This window comes from Helianthus annuus, chromosome 8, assembly GCF_002127325.2.
Source record: "Helianthus annuus cultivar XRQ/B chromosome 8, HanXRQr2.0-SUNRISE, whole genome shotgun sequence".
NCBI classification, from domain to species: domain Eukaryota; kingdom Viridiplantae; phylum Streptophyta; class Magnoliopsida; order Asterales; family Asteraceae; genus Helianthus; species Helianthus annuus.
Genome location: NC_035440.2, coordinates 12,123,358 through 12,145,398, shown reverse-complemented (window position 1 = coordinate 12,145,398; position 22,041 = coordinate 12,123,358). Strand labels below are relative to the sequence as shown.

General features: G+C 38.2%; 3 protein-coding genes across 3 annotated transcripts; 2 read left to right on the top strand and 1 right to left on the bottom strand.

Moving 5' to 3' along the window:
* The first annotated feature begins 3,447 nt into the window (after window positions 1–3,447).
* Window positions 3,448–5,457, top strand: LOC110869553. Its single transcript, XM_022118796.1, has one exon. The coding sequence runs from the start codon at window positions 3,448–3,450 to the stop codon at window positions 5,455–5,457; it is 2,010 nt and encodes a 669-aa protein (XP_021974488.1).
* A 10,221-nt stretch (window positions 5,458–15,678) lies between these two features.
* LOC110872076 (ethylene-responsive transcription factor ERF118) lies at window positions 15,679–17,522 on the top strand. Its single transcript, XM_022120844.2, has 2 exons — window positions 15,679–16,079; window positions 16,174–17,522. Exon 2 carries the CDS (start codon window positions 16,386–16,388, stop codon window positions 17,298–17,300), a length of 915 nt encoding a protein of 304 aa, XP_021976536.1. The 5' UTR covers window positions 15,679–16,079; window positions 16,174–16,385; the 3' UTR covers window positions 17,301–17,522.
* A 3,827-nt stretch (window positions 17,523–21,349) lies between these two features.
* Window positions 21,350–21,763, bottom strand: LOC110869554. Its single transcript, XM_022118797.1, has one exon. It carries the CDS (start codon window positions 21,761–21,763, stop codon window positions 21,350–21,352), a length of 414 nt encoding a protein of 137 aa, XP_021974489.1.
* Between the last annotated feature and the right edge of the window lie 278 nt (window positions 21,764–22,041).

Genomic DNA, 22,041 nt, shown 5'->3' with positions numbered 1-22,041 from the left:
TTTGTGACAACTTGAATTGCGTTTGAATCTTAGACAATTGTCCTACGTTGGTATTGAATTTGCAAACTGTCGAGTGAATGATTAAATTTGACTTTGTGAAATGAGTACACGTATTTATGCCTTGTCTTTTGGTAGGATTTGCTAGTCCAAAGTAACGAAGTGTATCATGGTCCGTTGTTTACGACGTTGATAGTGATTGACACCTAAGTTTTGTGATTGTGATCCGTTAATGAACTATTTCAAGTGAAACTAATTAAAATACATAGTAACCCTAAGTCTTGCAATTGTTGAAACCGGGTGTGAACCTTGTTTTCTCATTATTGTTCAAACAATCATTTTCAATTCTTGCATTTAGTAATCTCGAGTAGTTAATTTAACTAATCATTTTAGTAATTCTAATTCACATCTTCCAATCAAACAAAAACACAAAAAAATATATCTTAGCAATCTTCATAATTGTGACAACTTCATAATTCAATCAAATCCGTACACAAACCACATACTCTTCGTGGTTCGACCCCTCACTACCACTAGCTATTTGTTAAGGGTAATTAGGGTATATAAATATTATCTTTGACCGGAGCGCGACACTCCGATCAAATTTTGGCGCCGTTGCCGGGGAGCTAGTGCGCTTAGTATTTCATTGCTTGTTCGATTATAGTTTAGTTTTTCTTTCTTGTATTTTTGTGATTTTACTTTGTGTGGTCGAGCTTGTTTGTGCAGGTACATGTTTTGCAGGCACCATCTGTCAAAATGAATTGGGTAGATGATGATCCGTGTGAGTGTTGCGGAAGCGGAGAGCATTATTTAGAAGATTGCTCCGTTTTCCACGCAAAAGTTCAAGCCAACAAGGATCGGGAAGACTACCTCAGCGGATTATATGAGTATAGGAGGGTGGATTATGAAGATTTTAGTGGTCCATCCTCATATTATCCATATGATAATCTACCACCACCACATTATCAAGAATACTACTATGAGCCCGAATTGCCACACTTCCCGAGTTACCAGGAGGAGTATGATGACTTTTATCATGACTCCCCTCAGCCGACATACGAGGAGCCTCAAGATTCGTTAAACTCTAAACTCGATATGGTTATGGATATGATGATAGAAATGAAAAAGAAAGACGAGCTGAGAGACAAATCATTTAAGGCTTTGGTTATTCAGGTTGGTCAATTAACCGAGGAGATGGCACAACTTAGGCGAGACCAAGAGGCTTTGGCTAATGGTACCATGGTTGATGGTGATGTGGTGGAAGAGGTTATGGAACTTCCGGAGCAAGAAGTTGAATGTTTGAAACGGGCGGAAGACATGACACCGCAAGACGAATCGGATTCGAAAGAAGCTCACATTCATATTCATCCTTCTCCCAAACTTATCACTCCAACCAACAAAGTTAGGGATGCGGGTTCAGGCATAAGGATTCGAAGGGTGGCGTTGCAAGACATTGGCCATGTTGTTAAGAGACGACCCCGAAGTTGTACATTGCGTATGCCGAATTTAATAAAAAGAGTATGGATTCGACATGCTAATTACCGAGCGTATGTTGGAAACTCGGTAGGCAAATGTGCACTTCGACCACCATGAGAGGTAAATAAGGTATGATTGTTGTAAAGTTTGTATTATTATTTGTTTTATTTTATTTTAGTAGTAAATGAACGTTGTGGGTGTGTTCCCTATATAACCCTCACGAGACCTACTCGTCCTCCCGAGCTATCGGGAGGTTTAAAAGGGCTTGTTGCATAAGCTAAATGCAACCGTGATTCCTACGAAAGTGAGTTAGGCTTGTTATTGTTGTAAATTATTTTTCCACATAAATCAAAGTAAATTAATGTATGACTTGGTAATATTTTCATAAAAGTGACAATTTCTACATTTCATTCAAAGTCCATTCGCAAACCACATACTCTTCGTGGTTCGACCCCTCACTACCACTAGCTATTTGTTAAGGGTATTTAGGGCTTATAAATATTATCTTTGACCGGAGCGCGACACTCCGATCAAATTTTGGCGCCGTTGCCGGGGAGTGCGTGCGCTTTGTGTTTGGATATTGTTTGAATTTGTGTGATTAACTGTTTAAATTGTTTTGCTTTCTTTTTGTCTTGTCTTTTTCCTTGTTACGCGGGGTGTGTTACTTGTGCAGGTTACAGGTAGTGCATGCGTACACGAAATTCCGGGAGGACTTCACCGCTAGTCTACGAACCGGAAATTGAAAGACTCGCAAGAAGAAACTTAGCAAGCCGGTTAGAAGCAACTCTTGCTTCTAATCAAACCAACCAAACACCACCACTCACACCGACCATTGAAACCGATTCAATGGCAAACCAAAATTCCAACCAAGAATTTAACCCAAACCAAAACCTCCACCCAAATCAATTCCAATCCCGAGGAACCTTTTATCCCGCTCAAGAGCAACCGGGTGGTAACACCAATGCAAGACCACCCACTCCACCTTTCCGAAACCAAAATACCAACAACGCCCAACGAACACCTCAACAACAACCCCTTCACCGACAAGCATCGTTACCTATCAATCTTGATGATCGGAATGTCAACTCCGATCGAAGAGGTAACCGTGATCGCGGCAATCCCGTAAATGAAGACCCGTTTTTCAACATCGACGATTTAAGGAATGCAATTCCCGATGACGAACCGTATAGTGTTCCCGGTTATCAATCGCCGGAACACGTAAGCATTCATACGGAAAATTCGGACGATGGGGGGTATTACGATGATCGAGCTAATGATGATGAAGATTGGGGCTACGTGAATAGGGGAAACGTATACAATGCTCGAATGTACGACGATGAGGAGTTTGGGTATCAAAACGCCAATTATGTTGGGGAAGATTATTATGGGTACGGAGGTGGAAGAAACGATGGCTATGGGAACAACCGTCAACCACAAAACAATAACCAACGGAACCGGAATGAAGGGTTTTACAACAACAATAATAACAACAACAATGTAAACCCTAACCGGATTCCTCGTTTTGTGGGAGGTGGTAACCCGAGGGATAATCGAAGAGAGGATCGAAGGGGTGGAAGACGGGATAATCGAAGACCGGTCGATCAAGAAGTTAATGGGCCACAACGTCGTCAACAACCTCCACGGGGAGTAAATGACCGTTTCCGACCGATAGTGACCGAGAACAATTCTCCGATAGTATGCGAAAGGAGGATGTTTGATTGTAAGCCGCATTACATCAACATCCTTCCTCATTTCAACGGGAGGTCCAATGATGAGCCGTACACTCATTTAACGGAGTTCTCGTCTATTTGTGATACTATTGGAGGGCACAATTTCGCACTAGAGGAAGTGAAGCTTCGGCTATTTCAATTTTCATTGAAAGATAAAGCAAAACAGTGGTTCCTTACACTTCCGGCCAATAGTATTCGAACATGGGGTGAGATGCAACAAGCCTTTTTAGATGAATACTATTCGATGGCGAAGACCGACGACGCTAGGGATGAAATAAGGTCGTTTCGGCAACTATCGAGTGAACCGTTGCATGAAGCATTCACTCGATTTAAAGAATTGATGAGGAGATGCCCACATCACCAAATAGAAAAGTGGGAATTGGTGAAGTGTTTTGTACGTGGGTTGGATGACACAACATGGAATCGTCTCGAATCGACAAGTAACGGGACTCTTTTGAGCAACCATGAAGACGATGATTGGGAGTTTTTGGAACGGATGAGCAAACGGTCAAAAGAGAAAGAATCTGCTGATCGAGCAAAAAAACACCCCACCTCAAGGTCTTGGCCCGATCGTGATGCGAATTCTAAGGATCGAATTGAAACGTTAGAGCGAGAGTTGGCTCGCATGAAGAAAAGGGAAGTGAATGCGGTGCAATACGCCGTATGTGAAGAATGCGGAGACATCGGTCACCGGACTGAGAATTGTCGAGCCACCGTAGAGGTAAATCAAGTGTATGGGGACCAAAGGCAATATGATATGAACTCCAACACTTACCACCCCGGGTTGAGGAACCATCCTAACTTTAGGTATGGTAACGCCTCCAACCAAATGAACCCGAATTTTCAATCAGGGAATCAAGGTGGGTATTCTCACCAAACTCGCCAAAGAAGTTACAATCAAGATGGTCACGGGTCGACGAATAATCAAGGAGGTGGTGGTGATTTGAGTGCCAAAATGGATGCAATGCTTTCAATGATGCAAGAGTCCAAGAAGGAGAACGAAATTCGGGACAAATCGCATGAAGCATTAGCAAAACAAGTGGGCCAACTTGCGGAGGAAATGGCACAAATGAGGGGGAGCATGGGAAAGCTCCCAAGTGACACCACGGTGAACCCTAAGCATCAAAGCTCAAGCACGGGCAATGTAAGGAATGTACACATTAGCGCGGTAAGTCTTCTTTCAAATGATGAGGTTTGTAGTAGTGTTGAAAGCATTCCACCACCACAATGCGTTGATGGTGTAGTGGGAAATACTAGAGATGAGTCGGAAAGTAAAAATGAACAAGAAACGATTTCACAAATTATAATTGAAAAAATGAATAAAAATTCTTTTTGTGAAAATTGTTTAAATCAAATTAAACCGATTAATGCATCAAAAGTTGAGGAACGGTACCCACTGAAGGACGAGAGGTGGGAAAATTTTAAACATGCAAAAATTAATTTACCGTTACTCGATGACATTAAAAAGGTTCCGGCCTATGTGGAATGCTTAAAGGAGTTAAGCATCGAAAAACGGCACAACAAATTACCCGAACCGGTTGATTTGATATCTCATGTTAGTGCCGTTTTATCGAGTGTGCTCCCCCAAAAAGCTCAAGATCCTGGAGATCCTCTTATTCCAATTCAAATTGGAGCATTTAAAATCGAGAGGGCGCTCCTCGATCTTGGAGCTTGTGTGAGCATCTTGCCCGGGAGTTTGTATGACCAATACGATTTTGGTCCATTGAAAAAGTTTGATACTCCCGTGGTATTGGCCGATCAGACTCCCACGCATCCAAGGGGGATGGTGGAAGATGTGATTGTGAAGGTGGAAGATTGCTATTACCCAGTGGACTTTTTAGTAGTAGACTATGTTGGGTGTGTTGAGGACACCCAGCCGATAGTCATACTAGGTAGACCGTTCCTTGCAACAGCTAATGCCATCATAAATTGTGCAACGGGAATGGTAAGCATGAAGTTTGGGGACCAAGAATTAAATTTAAATGTTTTTCCAAAATTTACTAACCCACTCGGTGAGGATAAGTGTCCTAAAAAGGACATGAATCCAAACAAAAAGGTTTGTGCTATGGTTGATAGGTTTGGAGAAACAAAGAAGAAGACGGTCAAGAAGAAGAAAGCAAAGAAGTCACCTCTAGAAAAGAAAAAGGAAGAGGAGGTGAGGAAGTTTGGACCGTTTGGCAACAAATGGTACGAATCACCGGTGGGTGATTTTGAGGAGCTCGTGGACGGCAAGCATGCCATTCGACCACCATGAGGTGGTAAGTTAATTGTTGTTGTATATTTTATTTCGCATTTCGTTTTAGTTGTTATTCGTAGTTTAGTTAGTATTGTTGTTGTTGTATAATTTGTTATTTTGTTTTAATAGATAAATGAACGTTGTGGGTGTGTTCCCTATATAACCCTCACGAGACCTACTCGTCCTTCCAAGCTATTGGGGGTTTAAAAGGGCTTGTTGCATGCGCTAAATGCAACCGTGATTCCTACGAAAGTGAGTTAGGTTTGTTATTGTTGTAAATTATTTTCCACATAAATCAAAGTGAAATAACGTATGGCTTGGTAATAGTTTCATAAAAGTGGTAGAACTAGGTAACTAACAAATTTTGATGGTTGTGAGAAGCATGCTTCTACACAAAGGTTAAGATTTGTAGGTACATCGTGTTCGTGGGACAACCGCTTTCTTGAAGAGAAGAAGAGCACACGAGGAATGAGCTCAAAAATCAGGTGCATACGTTTCTTTTTACTTTTGATTTTTAGTTAGCAAATAAGTGGTTTGTAAATTGTATATTATTTTTCCGGGGTGAAATTTTGGGGAAGTTAGTCATGTCACATCCCTTGTGCGTTTTTTTTAAAAAAACTCTAGTTCTTACACATTGAGGACAATGTTTGCCTCAAGTGTGGGGATGGGGGAGTTAGTAAAAGTTTTCGATTTTTGACCCGTTCATTTAAATACTACACATTGAGGACAATGTTTACCTCAAGTGTGGGGATGGGGGAAAATTTCAAAAATTTTTCAAAAATGTCTTTGTTTGAAGCGATCTAAAAAGCACAAGTAACTAAGTCAACGAGGGATGGCACAACCCATTTGGTCTTTTGTCATGGTCAAGTTCAAATTAATAGCATGACGGGTATTTAGTGGGTGGTTATTTGGGAATAATCCGCCTAAGAAACTAGTATTTTATGCATGTCACATACCATACCCTTTAGATATGTGAGGTTTTGAGCCACTTTTATATCATAGAATTACATATGTATGTTTCTTTGTTTGAGTGGACCATTAGTCATGTATTGTAGAACTTGCAACTTTCGATACGCTTGAGACCATAGACCGAATACAAGCACAAGAATGATCAAGGCATTAGGTAAACCTTTTCCGTTTTACACCAATTATTTATCCTTACCCAAACAAATCCCCTAGTCGCCCACTTTGAGCCTAAACCTTTCGTTTGACAACCCGTTTAGCCCATAACCGTTAAACCTTTTCTTTTAAACCCGTGTGATGAAAATTCGATTGTAGGATTATTTGTTTGTATAGTTATGTTTGCAAAAAAAAAAAAAAAATCAATCAGAAAATGTTGCGGAAAAAAAGAGAATAAAAAAAATCGTTGAGAAAATACAAAAAAATATGAGTAGTAGCTATTGAATAAAAGGCGAAACTCGTTGCCTCTTAGCTTGATGTTTATAGTTAATTATGTTAGATTAGTTGTTTTGTAATAAAAATCGAATTTTCATCGCCTTAGCCACTTTAAAATATCCGATTTCCTACCCTTAGCCTAGCCCCGTTACAACCCTTACAAAGACCTTATGACTTGTGCTTAGTATTCGTGATCGATGGTGGAGAATGATTGAGTTGCAAGCTTATGCGGGTATGTGTTCTAATCGGTTTTGAGTGAATATTCTTTGAAGTGCTAATACATTATAAACATTAGCCAATTTACAAGCCGAGTGGAGAGAACATTGTGAGGGATATGTATGACTTGTTAGTTTCACGGGCGGGTTAATCTTGGATAACTATTTTTTACATAATTAATCAATTATTGCTAAATATGTTGGAAATTGTAAAAAAGTTTGAACTTGGATATGACATTAAACCTTAACCTTCGTCTCGGGAATGGAGAGTGTATTCTTTGTTCGACCCACATGAAAGTGAAAAACAGATTTGCTTGAGGGCAAGCAAACGACAAGTGTGGGGATGTGATACGTAGTTGAAAACCGGTGATCGTTTATGCTTAAGTTGATGTTTTTACGTAGCTTTTAATCTTGAATAGCCTACTTTTAATGAGATTTGTGTTTTACAGGTCTAAAAGAGTTTAAGGAGCTAATCGGGAGCTAAACGGAGCACCGGGACGCGAAACGGATCAACCGGGGATGTGAAATGAAGAAAACCGGGTTAATCACTAAGATTGGATGTATTTTGGGGAATGTTGATGGATTTAAAATGAATATATTAGAAGATGGCATGATAGAGGGCTGAATTATGAGAACGTGGGCGAAAACGGTGAGTAAAACGGAGCTATAACGAAAAAGTTATGAAGAAAACAGTTTTGGACGAAACCGACAAAACCAGGCAGCGTCGGGGACGCCCAAAAGGGCCGTCGGCGACGCCCTCTGGATTGTTCCGTCGGCCAAAAACCTCCGTAAACAGCTAATTAAGCCGTCGGGCGAAACTGAGACTTCCAAGGGCCGTCGGGGACGCCCTAAATGGCCGTCGGCGACGCCATCTGCATTCTCATATCGCGAAAAAACTTTATTTTTGAGTTGGGACGAGTTATAACATCAATTTTGACCAAGAAACGGGGGTTACACATTTTTTTGAAGTTTGAATATCATCTTGGGGGCCCCTAATCACCATCATCACCTATCATTCCACCAATCATCCTCTCTACAACCCGAATCAAGAACAATTCATCATCATCTTCTTGATTCGAAACCCTAGCTCCACGAATTCCCCAATCCATCAATTCACTCATCCCTTCACCATCACCAATCATCCAAATCCATAACCTTCATCCATCAATCCATCTTCAAGCTTCACAATGATCCAATTCATGCTTCCAACATCCGGTGATCAACTTTCTTCGATCATGCTTGGCTAATTTCTTGGAGGTTTCACCCCGGTGTAGACTTTTGTAAGGTTTAGGGTTTATTATGTTTTGTTAATTGTTTTGTGACAACTTGAATTGCGTTTGAATCTTAGACAATTGTCCTACGTTGGTATTGAATTTGCAAACTGTCGAGTGAATGATTAAATTTGACTTTGTGAAATGAGTACACGTATTTATGCCTTGTCTTTTGGTAGGATTTGCTAGTCCAAAGTAACGAAGTGTATCATGGTCCGTTGTTTACGACGTTGATAGTGATTGACACCTAAGTTTTGTGATTGTGATCCGTTAATGAACTATTTCAAGTGAAACTAATTAAAATACATAGTAACCCTAAGTCTTGCAATTGTTGAAACCGGGTGTGAACCTTGTTTTCTCATTATTGTTCAAACAATCATTTTCAATTCTTGCATTTAGTAATCTCGAGTAGTTAATTTAACTAATCATTTTAGTAATTCTAATTCACATCTTCCAATCAAACAAAAACACAAAAAAATATATCTTAGCAATCTTCATAATTGTGACAACTTCATAATTCAATCAAATCCGTACACAAACCACATACTCTTCGTGGTTCGACCCCTCACTACCACTAGCTATTTGTTAAGGGTAATTAGGGTATATAAATATTATCTTTGACCGGAGCGCGACACTCCGATCAACCCCCCAATATAGTGAAGCTTGAATCCAGAGATTTCTGCCTTGTTCAAGTTAACTTTCATGTTTATCAGACAATCGAAATCGTTGACTCTCCCCACCACTGCCCTACCATGCAGGTCAAAAAATGCGCTGGTTTCACCATGAACATCCACCACCTTGTCACTGCCCAGATCATGTGTTTCCGGGTTCCCTGGCACTTCTAAATTTTTCATCAAAGCCGACGAAAACGAACAGCCATTCCTAATAAAAGCCTCCTTCTTATTGTGCTTGTATTCCTTATCTGCTTTCCGATAAGCAAACTGAGACTTTGGGGGTGGAACCCTAGGTTCCTCCAACACGTCATTTTCCTTGGCAAATCTTGCTCGATTAATCTGAAGCTTAAAAAACCCCCAGATAATGTGAAACTTAAAACCAAAAGGCTTGATATAGATAAACGAGCTGAAACTTGAGATTAGCTTTTGAAAAGCTTTAAACGAGCCAAACTTAAAGAAACGTTAACCTAAAGATTAGCTTATATTTATTAATAAATGAGCATGAGCTTCCCTTATCAAACTCGAGCCAGCTTACGAGCCTAAACAAACTGATTATATGTATAAATTTTATTTAATATATATTTATTATTGCGTATAAAATAATTAAATTAACATTGGTTATTAACGTAATAAGTACTTTAAAATAAATGAATAAAATTGAAAAAAAAAATGGTTTCTTGAGGTCTTCATTACTTTGTTCATTGTCATGGATTGGATCTTCCGAGCTATAAATCCACACTTTCGCCAATGCGACATCTTCTTTATCAGTCCACCTTGTCGGCTTAGCTTTTCCGTTACCTTTGCTTTTAGAAAGGTTCTTCTATTTCCTCATCCTCTATACTTATTTCGTCCTGATTTAATTCATACCCACTTTGATTCCCAATTTGCGATGACATTGGATTGAAGTTTTCAATGTGTTGTGATGGCGGGTAGTGGTTGTATTGGTTGTAGTAGGATGGCGGTTACAATTCAAGACGATATAGTGGTGTCTCAAATGCGTTTGGTTGTTGAACCGGTTGTTTTGACGATGATGCATCTTGAGTTTTCATCCGAGGCTTTCGAAATTGGTTTTTTTTTTTTTTTACCATGTTGAGATGATGAATCCCTTTTGTGTAGAAAAGGTAAAAATAATGAGAGCGAGAGGAATAGAGTTTTGTGAGAAAAAAATAGTGGAAATGGTTTATTTAGTTAGAGTGTTTAAAGTCATGTGGTCGTTTGTTTTGTCCCAACGTTCCAAATCACCCTCTTTTTGCATCGATGAAGAATGATGAATACCCATCGATCGGAGAGTGAAATTTGATTCCCTGAGACCGGGGAACAATGTTCCTAGTCAGGGTCGATCAGTGAAACCTTTCTCGGCTTCCACTCCGTACGCTTTTATTATATAAGATTTAGGATTTAGGTGCATCGATACAAATGTTTAGGATTAGATGCATAGGGTGGGATTCTAGAGTGAACGCTAGTATATTTGCAAACTGAGTGAACAAATCATGGCCATTGATCTAGACACATGTATGGCCACGATCTCATCATCAAATCGTAAAATACACTAGTGTATTTCAACATCAAATCCTAGCCATTGATCTACACACGTGTATGGTCAGGATTAGTTCACGCAGTTCGCAAGCTACACTAGTGTTCACTCTTGAACCTAATCCTAGATGCATATGTACTATGTATGAATTGCATTTTTGCAGTTTTTAGTGTTTGGGTAAAAAAAAATTGAATATTTGCGTTTAGAAAGTTACAAAACGCAGTTTTCCAAAAGCAGCTCCCCCCTACTGCAACAAAACGTAGTTTTTCAAAAATTGATTATTTGCGTTTAGAAAAGGATTTTCACTTGTTTATTTTTTAAATATATATTTGTCTGTTTTGTCAAACACTCAAATAGTTGATTATCTGATTATTGTGATATCAAGCAACATAATCAAATTCAAACACTATCTTTCAACATCACGTTTTGTTACAGTTAATTATCTTATTCTGATTATTCAAAACGCACAATCTATTTTCAAAACTCAACCCGAACGCCCTCTTTGTTGTAGGTAGAAGCATGTTTAACGTGTATAACATATATATTATTAAATTGTTTAACAAATTAAACTTGATAATTTGTCACCCAAATGCATCACAACTTAAAAATTAATCTCATCAAACTATCTACATTGTGGGTGCATTTTGTGGAAGAATTGAATTTAAATGTCTACATCTATGGAGGTTTATGTTGACCATGGGATCGAAAATAAATAAACGATTAAAAATCAAAGTTTGAAGAAGTTTGTGGTGGTAGATAAATGTAGGGCAAAAAGGTGGCGATGAAGGTGATCATAATTCATAAGAATAGTCGTAGTGCGATGAGAGGGAAGATATATGCAACAATAATAGAGTTTGGTGTTGATAGAGATAGAAAGAGAAAAAAAATGTTTCATATATTGAAGCCATCAATATCATATAGACACATTAAACATTATATATGGACACCTCACATCTAATAAACGTTACAATCAACACTTAACTATAAAGAAAACCAATGCCACTAATTCGTCAAAAGGAATCAATAGCTAAAAATTAAACACGTCTATCAACCATATGCACCAAATTTATTAGGCGGCTAACTTAGGAAAATATTAATAATATCACTTGCAATCACACGTCAGCAACTAGGGGATGTAAACAAGTCGAGCATTGCCGGGTTAAGTTGGGTTTGGGCTCAGACTCGAGTTAAATGATCCGGCTCGGCGCGTATAACGAGATGTAGTGTTTACTCTAAGTGCGGGTTGTATATCTTATTCGTCTGGATGTTGAACGCGAGCTCCGCTAGTAAAAAGCGCGAGACTCATTTATTTAAGAAAAGATAAATAAGTTTATATCTTTTGTATTTTGAACAACAAAATTTGTATACCCTTCGTTTATAAACCCCGGAAACTTCAATTTTTAAACCCCGACTTGCTAACACATGATGTATATCCCAAAATCATACACGCAAATGAATATAATCGGACAAAAATATGTTAATGCTATGATTTTTGTTAGATTTGATTTGTTCTAATAAAAAATATAAAGCCAATTATGCATTTTGAGGATATTATCTCTCTCTGTATATGAGTTTTAATTTAAATCGGGGTGACTACGGTTCGGTTTTGTAATTGGTATTAATCGTAATCAAAGTCATCGGTTAATCGGCTTGGCTAATTCGGTTAACTAGTCGGTTTTCGGTTCGGTTAATAACCAAATCAAACAAGGGCTAAAATTTTTGCTTATAATTATATGTAATAGAGGTATAAGTACATTAAATAGATGTATAAATACATGAAATGAATGTATAAATAAATGAAATGGAGGTATAAATATAGGAAATGAAAGTATAAAACATTAAATATATGAAATTGTGGTATAAAATCTAGAAATATATGAAAATATAAATGGTTCGGTTCGGTTAATTTTGGTTAACCAAGGGTAAAAAAATAACTAATAACTGATTTTCGGTTAATTCGTTTTCGATTAATTTCGGTTCGGTTTCAGTTAACAGATTGTTTATTGCACACCCTTAGGTTTAAACAAAATGAGTTAGAACCATCTTTGGCTTGGGCTAAACTCATTTACAAACTGGAACTGCCTGGTTTGGTTTGGACTAAAACGCATAAATTAGTCCGACCGTACATTAATATGTATATGTTACCATCGGTTTTGTAATAAGTTTTAGCCGAAACGGAGCATGAACACCGTTAAGATTGCCTGTAGTGGGCGTTAAACTCATGCCAAGTCAACCATCCTCTCCATTAAACCATATTGCCCAAATGAGTGGGGCGCCAAGGGGCTCATTTCCCTGTTTTTCTTTATTCTCTTAACGCGTGTGGATGTCGAGGTTGAAATAGTCCACCACTCAACCGATCTTCGATTTTCAAAATTTTAGTTAAACCATTGCATAAATTTGAAAATCTACCTTAATAAAAGTTTCACCGCCTGTATTACATTTAGTAAAATGTATTTTATACTGTTTAATTAACCTACTAAACATCTCAAAGGGGGTACCTTGATGATAAAAGGATTTATTTCTCAATCAATAAGTGGTAATAAGTGGTTGTGAGTTCAAATATTGCAAAATGACATGTAAAGATTCAAAATCCAGTCCTTCGGCTGAACTAGTGGATTGAATCTTATAGAAGGAAGAACCTGCAAAACAGAAAATCGTTAAGCTCGTCGCAGAGATGGGAGGGCCACTCTTCGACCATCCTCGGCGTAAGGATAGTTATTTGAAGTAGAGAGAAAGTAAGATCCAAAGGTTAGAAAAAACATACTTGCAGTGTAGTTGGGTTAGACTTCTTACTTGTTTAACACTTAGGCTGTAGGGTGTGGGGGGGCTTTGGTTTGGGGCATTAATCGACAAGTGGCGGTTGTGGGGTCCCCAAGGTGTGGTGTGGCCGGGCTACGGCTGGGTGTGGGTTGGCGTGGCTTCGGATTACATGGCCGACCATGTGTAATTTGTTAGGTTTATTTTTTCAAAACTATTTAAAATTTCATTTAACTAAAATATAATATTACATATAATTTTTTAAAAACTACAAATAAAATTAAGAATCACTACATAAAATAAGAAAAGCTATAAAAAAAGATTAAATACTTCAAGATTGGCCCATATCATATTTATTCAAGATTTCTTGTTTCATTTGCAACGTCAATTCCAAATCTGGGCCGCTAAGATGATCGACGGGCATGGCAAGAAATTTCATATTCTGGCGTTTTTCTTTTAGAGATGTTTTTTATCGTACGCGGCTTGGATATTTTTCCTCATCATGATCCTTTGTTGTTGGATGAAATTGAATGTGTCGATTTTCGTCCCGGTTTCTTCCAACTGGTCGGTGTACAACCCTTATCCCGAGGTCGAGTTAGGGGCCGAACCTGAGGCCGAACCTGATGTCGAACCCGATCCCCCTCTTTGAACCCGCTTTTTTGACGTGTCTCTACCTGGTGGGCGGGGTGAATTATCAAAATTATCCGAATTTAGATCAAACTTTTGATCATAAGCATCAGACTGAGCTTGGGACGAGGGTGTTCGTGCTCTTTTGAATGAAGTTGATTCGCTAGCAGTAGAAACTCTCGCCCATTTAGAAGCATATCTACATACATCCCAATAATGCATGTACTTGAACTCGTGCTTCTTGTTTTCTCTGTATGCTATAATGGCATTCTTGATAAAGTCCGCATCCGTTTCACCGCTCCTTGGCGAGTTCTTCGCCTTATGGAAAAAACCGTTGAACGCGGTGACATGTGTATTTAGGTCATCCCACTTGGACGAGAAGCTATCATTTTCACGATGCACCTCCTCGCTTTTCATTTGCGTATGAAAGGATTTCTTAGTGCAATCCCAAAAATCTTTGCGGTGTCGTGAATTCCCAATTTCAAAAAAACAAATTAGGCATTATAAAAGAATTATATTAAAACTGAAAAAAATAATATTATTATATAAAAAGTACCTTTAATCGGATCTTGCGAGTTGTTGATATAACATCTTGCCAACACGGTTTCTTCTTGAGGCGTCCACTTTATTTGTGTTCATTGAGCGGGCGCTAGTGTCTTCTCTTCATCCGTTTTTTTCTTGTGACTTCTTTTTTTGGCCGGTTTGGATGACGAACCACAAACATTTTGCGGTCGTGTTTCGGGTACGGAATCGGGTTGGGAAAGGTTAACGACGGGAATAGATGATTCGTCGTATGGAAAGTTCGTGAACACACGATTTCCTATATACGACGCGATTCCCGCTAGTTTGGGATACAGTGAGTAGACTAAACCTTGAGGAGGGTTGCAGTTTGTTGGCTGACGGTTTTGTGACGAGCTAGGGTTCGGGTTTTCTTGGTATTCAAATGGGTTGTTTGGGTCGTATCCACGGTTAAAAGGATGCATTGTAGAGGATGTGGGTTAAATTTATACAAATATAGAGATAGAAAAAATAGAGATGTAGAGAAGTGGTAAAAAATGGGTAGTATTTATAAGGTATAAAAAAGATTTTTTTTAATAAACTAGCCGTTGGCTAACGGCTACCTCAAACGTTCCAACTTCAACAACCAATCCTAGCTAGCCAGCTTACACCGGTCCCCATCCAACGACGGGATTCAAAGCCACGCTAATAGGACAAGACTGTGACCAATGTTGGCACAGTTTAATTAGTAAGCGTTGCCTAACATCCCCACCCCACTTCGATTCATATTGGCAAAGAGCCTCAGGCTAGTGGGTATGGAGAGACTCATCCCTAAGGGAATGAGCCGTCACGTAGGCTCGGCTTGGAGGGGATGGACCTAGGAGGTGGGGATGAGCCCCTTTATATATATATATATATATGTATGTACGTATAGGTTATTGTGAGAGAAAGGAGGCCCGTCTCCTCCGACTGTGGAGAGCCGCTTTTACCGAGCCGAGCCCCAGGGGGCGGTGTGAGGGACCGGCGCCGGTCCTAGCCGGCCCCATACCTTTAGTCTCATAGTCCAATTAACGAAAAGGCGGTTACAGACACCTACCATATTAATGAATTTTGACCGCTAGGATAAACAGTGAAAAGAAGAAAAAAGCAGGGCACATAGTAGGGTTTTAGAGAGAGAAAGCACACACATTTTTCTATGCAATTCTCAATGTTTTTATTTATAAATTAATCCCCGTGTTTTATTGAGATTTGCGTTCCTCCCCTTTCTCCACCCAAGTGGGTTCACTCCATTCCAATTTCCCCATTTTTTCACTTTCTTTTACACCAAAAAATCCCAACCATACATCCCTCATCCCAACATTTTATAATATTATTATAATATCATTCATTTTCTCAGTCATCTTCTTCTATATGTATCTCCTGTCTTATCTTATTCTCACTCTTTTTTGAACCCCGCAAAACACCCACACACACACACCCTCTCTCTCTAACGGCGTTAACGGAGAAGACGACCTGATTTTATGTCGGCAGGTTTGTTGACGTTCACAAGGGCTCCATTGAAGCTCTATTTTTCCTTTGCTTACGTCATCATCTCCCCTCTCTGCTGGTGTTCTCAGCAGGGTCTTCCTCAATCTTTTCCAACTGCTTCGATGCGTTTGAGGCCAAAACGGTAATTATTATTATTATTTATTACTTTACTTCGGATAAATCTATGTTTTTTCGCAGATTTTAATGTTGTTTTTTTGTTTACTTTAACGTTGCAGGACTTGTTCTGGAGTAGAGTGTTTTGGTGGGTTTCACATAAACAGATTATTTGATCTTTTTTTGTTTATAAGAGGGCCGTTAACATAAACCCTAATAAGTTTTATTTTATTTTATTTTTTATATTTCAGAGTTTTGTGTTTTTGGTTGTTTTTACAAGTAAAAGTTATTATTATTTGAGCCGCCGGAGTTTTTGAAAACAAAAGAAGTCTTCATGGGACAAAACAAACCCATGAGGAAGATCCGGGTCATCTGTTACGACCCGGATCTAACCGACTCCTCCGACGATGAACCCGATAACAAACCCTACGGGTCAAAACGGATTGTTCGGGAAATCAAGATTCCGGTGGCGGCTGATGGTGGTTTTGAGGCGGCGGCGGCGGTGGTTACAAGTTCGGTTCAAGATAGTAATAATAATAATGGTGAGAAAACAAGTGTGAAACGAAAGAGGGTTTTGACTAAATCCTCGGGTCAAAGTCAACGAGTTTCCGGGTCGAAATTTAGGGGGGTCCGGCAACGGAAATGGGGAAAATGGGCCGCGGAGATCCGTGACCCGTTTAAGCAGAGACGGGTCTGGCTTGGGACTTATAATACTGCTGAAGAAGCTTCTAGAGCTTATGAAGAGAAAAAACTTGAGTTTGAAACCCTAGCTGAAGCTTCAAAGGGTGGGTCAAATCATGTTAAAACCGGACCCGGAACCGTATCCGGATCCGAACCCGAAACCGGACCCGCGGCTTCGGAAGAATCGGTGGGTGTTATTTCTCGAAGCTCGCCGTTGTCGGTCCTCGAGCCCGAACCTGAAACCGAAACATCATCAGTGAAAATAGACGAGGGAACGGGAATGGGAACGAAAATCGGAACGGATGAGATGATGACGTTGGCGGAAATCGGCGCGGGGTTGGAAATGAATTTGGAGCTTGATTCGATATTCGAGAGCCTCGCTTCGCCGCTTGATGGGTTTGGGGATCTTGACGATTTCCAGTTGTGTGGGTTCGATGACAACGATGCGTGTGAATTGCCCGATTGGGATTTCGACGAGCTCAACCGCGAAGAACTAGCTTGGATGAACACATTGAGGGTTGACGAGCCGTTGATGAATGAGCAGCCGCTTAATATCGCTTGCCTATGAGTTTTGCAGTGTTTTATTAGAGTTTAATTTTACAAGTGTTTTTTTATAAGTTTATTATATGTTTTTGTTGAAGAGTCCTTTGGGTTTTATTGTGCTATTAGAGCCGTCCAAAGGAGTGAGTGTTGTTGAGTTGTAAGGTTATGCAAGTGTTTGAACTTTAAAGACAATATCTTTTGCTTATTGTGATATGTTTTGATGGTAATTTTAAGGTTATTATGTGTCTTTGTGTTGGGAGTTTTGTTTTTTTGGGACAAATTGGCAATTTTTGTTTATGTACGAGTTTTAATGCATGTGATATGTGTGACTGTGTGAGGTCAGCCAGTGGTTTTTGTTTTGGAACATGTAACGTATTGTCCCCTGTGTTTATGATTGAAGTTAAAAAAACCAGCTGTCTTGCACTTGGTACTTTCTTCCCTCGTATGAAAGGATTGTGTTTTACACGGATTGTTATTTTTGGTAATATTTGATTGTATAATTTACTTTGTACTAGCTTGAACTTTGTTGGTTTGCTCTCACAATTGGACCAATTAAATTAAAGTACTCTAAATTTAAATACCAATCCCGTCCCGATATCATCCTGATCCCGATCTCGAAAATAGTGTACCGATTTTTTCGGTACCGGAAACGGTATCCACCTTTTGGCATTTTCGATATCGGTATTTTCGGGATCGGTACCGGTAAAATACCGAATTTTACCTTCAAATACCGCTACCGTACCGACATATTTCGGTATCCGTATCCAGTTTTGGCGAAATTCGGGATCAGGATTTTCGGGATCAGGATTTGCTCATCCCTAATCTAAAGCAATATCTTCTACGGCAAGGTATAAGGGGATGACAACGTAGATTTCTTTGAAGGGAGCGTATGTGTACATTCAAGTAGGGTTGCAAATAAATTGAATGAACACGAACAAGTTTTTGTTCATGTTCGTTTGTTAAGTAATATATGTGTTCACGAACTGTTCATGAACGCTTACCGAACGATATTTTATGTTCGTGATTGTTTGTTAAGGAAATAAACTTGTTCGTGTTCGTTTGTGTTTCTTTGTTAATTTTGGGCAACGAATAAAGACGAACGATGATGAACACAAATGAGCACAAGCTGATGTTTATGAACACAAATGGTAACAAACGAACACAAACAAACGTTCATGAACAAAATATATAATACATTGACACTTATTAAATATTTTATTTGCCGGAATTTTGAAGTATTTTATTTGCCGAACGTTCACGAACATAAATGAACGAACGCGTCCTCTGTTCATGTTTGTTCATTTAACTAAATGAACGAAATATCTTGTTTGTGTTCGTTTGTTTAATAAACGAACGAATACAAACAAACTTTCCGCCGAACGTGTGATTTCTTTTGCAGCCCCACATTCTAGGGTATCCTAGCTATTATTTTAAAATACCTTTTGTTTTGTTGTTTTAGTAGCTATTGTTATTCCACATTTCCTATACCCTATCAATAACTTGTTATAACTAGGATTTTAGTAAATATGTTTGTTATATATTTAAGCGTTATGTTAGAGCATTTATTTTTCTAAAAATCTAGCAGGGACTTTTATAGGTCATATAGAAGAATACAATAAACATATTGGGTAAAGTTTCCGTACAAACAACCTTATCGTACAAAACGTATGAAAGACATGAAAACGTAAAAAAAACACGGTGCCATTTTTGTAATTATTTACCCGTAGAGTAATTATTAAAATTACCCTACAAATAATCTTGTAAGGTAATTTTGTAAAATGTGCTTCTAGGGTAATTATCAAAATTACTCTACTACTTTATCAAACAACATACAATTCAAAATTAACTTACAAGATCAAAATTATTTCACAAGATCATTTGTAGACTGTAGAGTAATTATGATACACTAACAAATTACCCCACAAATATCAAAATTACCCAAAAGATCATTTTACAAAATTACCCTACAAGATAATTACGAAAATGTCACCGCGTTTTTTTCAGCAAAACTTTTAGTTCATACGTTTTATACGTTAAACGTATTTTTACTTAAGCTTTTCACTAAACATATTATCCTAAGGGTATAAGGAGTTGTTAGACACTTGAGAGTGACAAACTAAAAAATCAATCAATGAGAGTGTGCCATGTCAAAGTGGTAAACTATGCTCAAAAGTGTTGGCAATGGTTAGACACTTGGTGAAGTGGTAAACTATTTAAAAAAAAGAAAAATGTGTGATTAATTGAGATGACATGGACCCCACCACACACACCCCCTCTCTCTCTCCTTCCCTCCCTTCACCACTTCGGCAAGCTTACACCGATTTGGCAAACTTTTGAGTGACACACTATGTTGGCGATGGTGTTACCAATTGGCAAACTAAGTTTGCCGCACCCCACTCCATATACCCTAAAGTAAATACCGAAGAACGTGGACATAAATGTTAAAATCTTGGGATTAAACTAGTCTAAACTCACCTAGTATTCAACTAATAAGTGTGTTAGTAGTTAGCATGTCATTTTCATTTTACTGTGTTAATATTTTGATGGGAAGGGACGTAGCCCCCAAGAAACAAATATTTGGCAGCCGTCACAACTCGACTTTTCTACGCGATTTTATATAATAATCATAGTTTAGAAAATTATATAATTACTATTGGTTTTCTTCAATATAATAAGGTCCACATATTAAATTAAAGTAGTTATATTATACTCAATTATTATAATTATTTCAAAATAAAAATTGAATGCGAAATAAATCTGAGATCAAAGCTTTTCTTACAACTATTATTATTTCTGTGTTCAATTTTGGTAATTTGGTAAACGGGCTATTGAATTTCTAGGCTAGCGTTGAAGAACGTATATTTTGACGAAAACACCTTACCTTTATTCATGACTTATTGTAACTCTTATTAACTATCTATTAAATCGCAATAAATTGTATTTAATTTAGTAGTAAAGTTATATTTACTCATCGTACTAGATTACTAGCTTTGTTTTAGAGCCGCAAATTTACCCACCCAATAAAATTATTCCTAAATCTTACCTAAATGTCTACTATGATAGTAAACCCCACCCTTACCACTTGGTAAAGGTTTTACTATCATAGTCAGTGGAGTATCGATTAGCGATTAATCGAGATTAATAGGGATTAATCGGTTTGGGATTTTATATGTGATTTTTAGTTATATATATACACACACATTTTTATATGTAGTTTATTAAAGTAGACATATTTTAACCCCACATTGACCCATTTTTTAAAGTAATTGACGGGAATTTATAAGGTTTGGTTGAAATTTGGCTAGAATCTAGTCAAAATTTTGCAAGAATAGGACCGTCATTGACCGCCTAACGATTAATCGACCATTAATCGGTGAACCACCGATTAGTGATTAATCAGCGACTAATCAAAGACCAGTCAGTATTTTAACAACCATAATCATATTAGACATTTGGCTAAAATTTAGAAATAATTTTATTGGGTGGGTAAATTTGTGGCTCTATAAAATATGGCTAATGACTCATCAAATCTCTTTTTTCTTTGACTATTTACCTAAAGTGCTCATATTAGGTTGTGGGTGTGCTTTCCATTTCCCTCTTCTCTCCATTCTCCACTTCAAAATCACGTCACTCTTCCTTTCTATCTCATTTTCATTCCTTCTTTCAAGGGTGTGGTTGCTTTCCTCCCCCTTTCCCCTTTCATTTTGTTCCTTTTTTAACACTAATCTATAAAATATAAAAAAAATTCTTCAAAACTAAAAAAACTACGTAAAATAAAATAAAAAATGACATAATTTAAATAAAAAACTACTACGGTGCATTTCCTTGCAATCTTGTCTTTCATTTTTGAGATCAACGCACGGTCTCATTCTGGTAGACTTTCAATGTTGGTTCTCATAATTCGGAACTCTTCAGCCTTTTGTTGTTTTAGTTTCATTTCGAGGCGCTTCCTATCCAACTACAGCCTCTCCATTTCCCTCGCCGGTGCTACTTCCTTTTCTTTTTCTCTCTTTTTGTACCTCTCCATTTGTAACTCCTTAAACTCGTTGAAGTTGTGAAGAAGTGCATCATTTTTTATACGTCACTTGAGGTCGTTCTCTTCGAACTCGAAGCCTTTGCATCTGTTGCTTTTTTGGCCCAATCCCTTCCAATTGGATGCTCTGATTCAGGAGTTGGAGCTTCATCTTCGAACTCGAGTTTATCGTTTATATTGATAGCACACCGTGCCTCAGAACCACCACCACCACCACCATAACTCCCTGACGCGCTCGTTTTAGATCTTTTAGTTTTTGATACCTCATTAGGCTCTGGTTTCCACTTCTCACATTTTCTCAAAATTTCATATGGCTTCATGTATGGTAACTTCCCACGTTTCTTGGTGTATTTACCGATAGACGTCGCCAAAACATTTTCATCATTTGCACCACTCGGACGATTACTCCATGCTTGTTGATAGTAACCCGCAAACCATCCAATTTTTGTGTTCATCTCTCTAAATTTAGAAATGACGGAATGGACTAATCGATATGATTTGCATTTCATCAAATGAAAAAAATGTTGACAAATTTGGTTTCAAAAACCATCTCTATTTCGATTAGTTCCTACACAATATAATTTTTAAAATAAAACCATATTATTAAAATCCGTAATTGTTAATACTTTGTTTAAAAATTAAATTTAAATATTTGAAAATGGATGAGTATAGTTTAGCTCAGTTGTAAACGAGCTTAGCTCGACCTAGCTCGGCTTATTAGCCCTATTAGTTT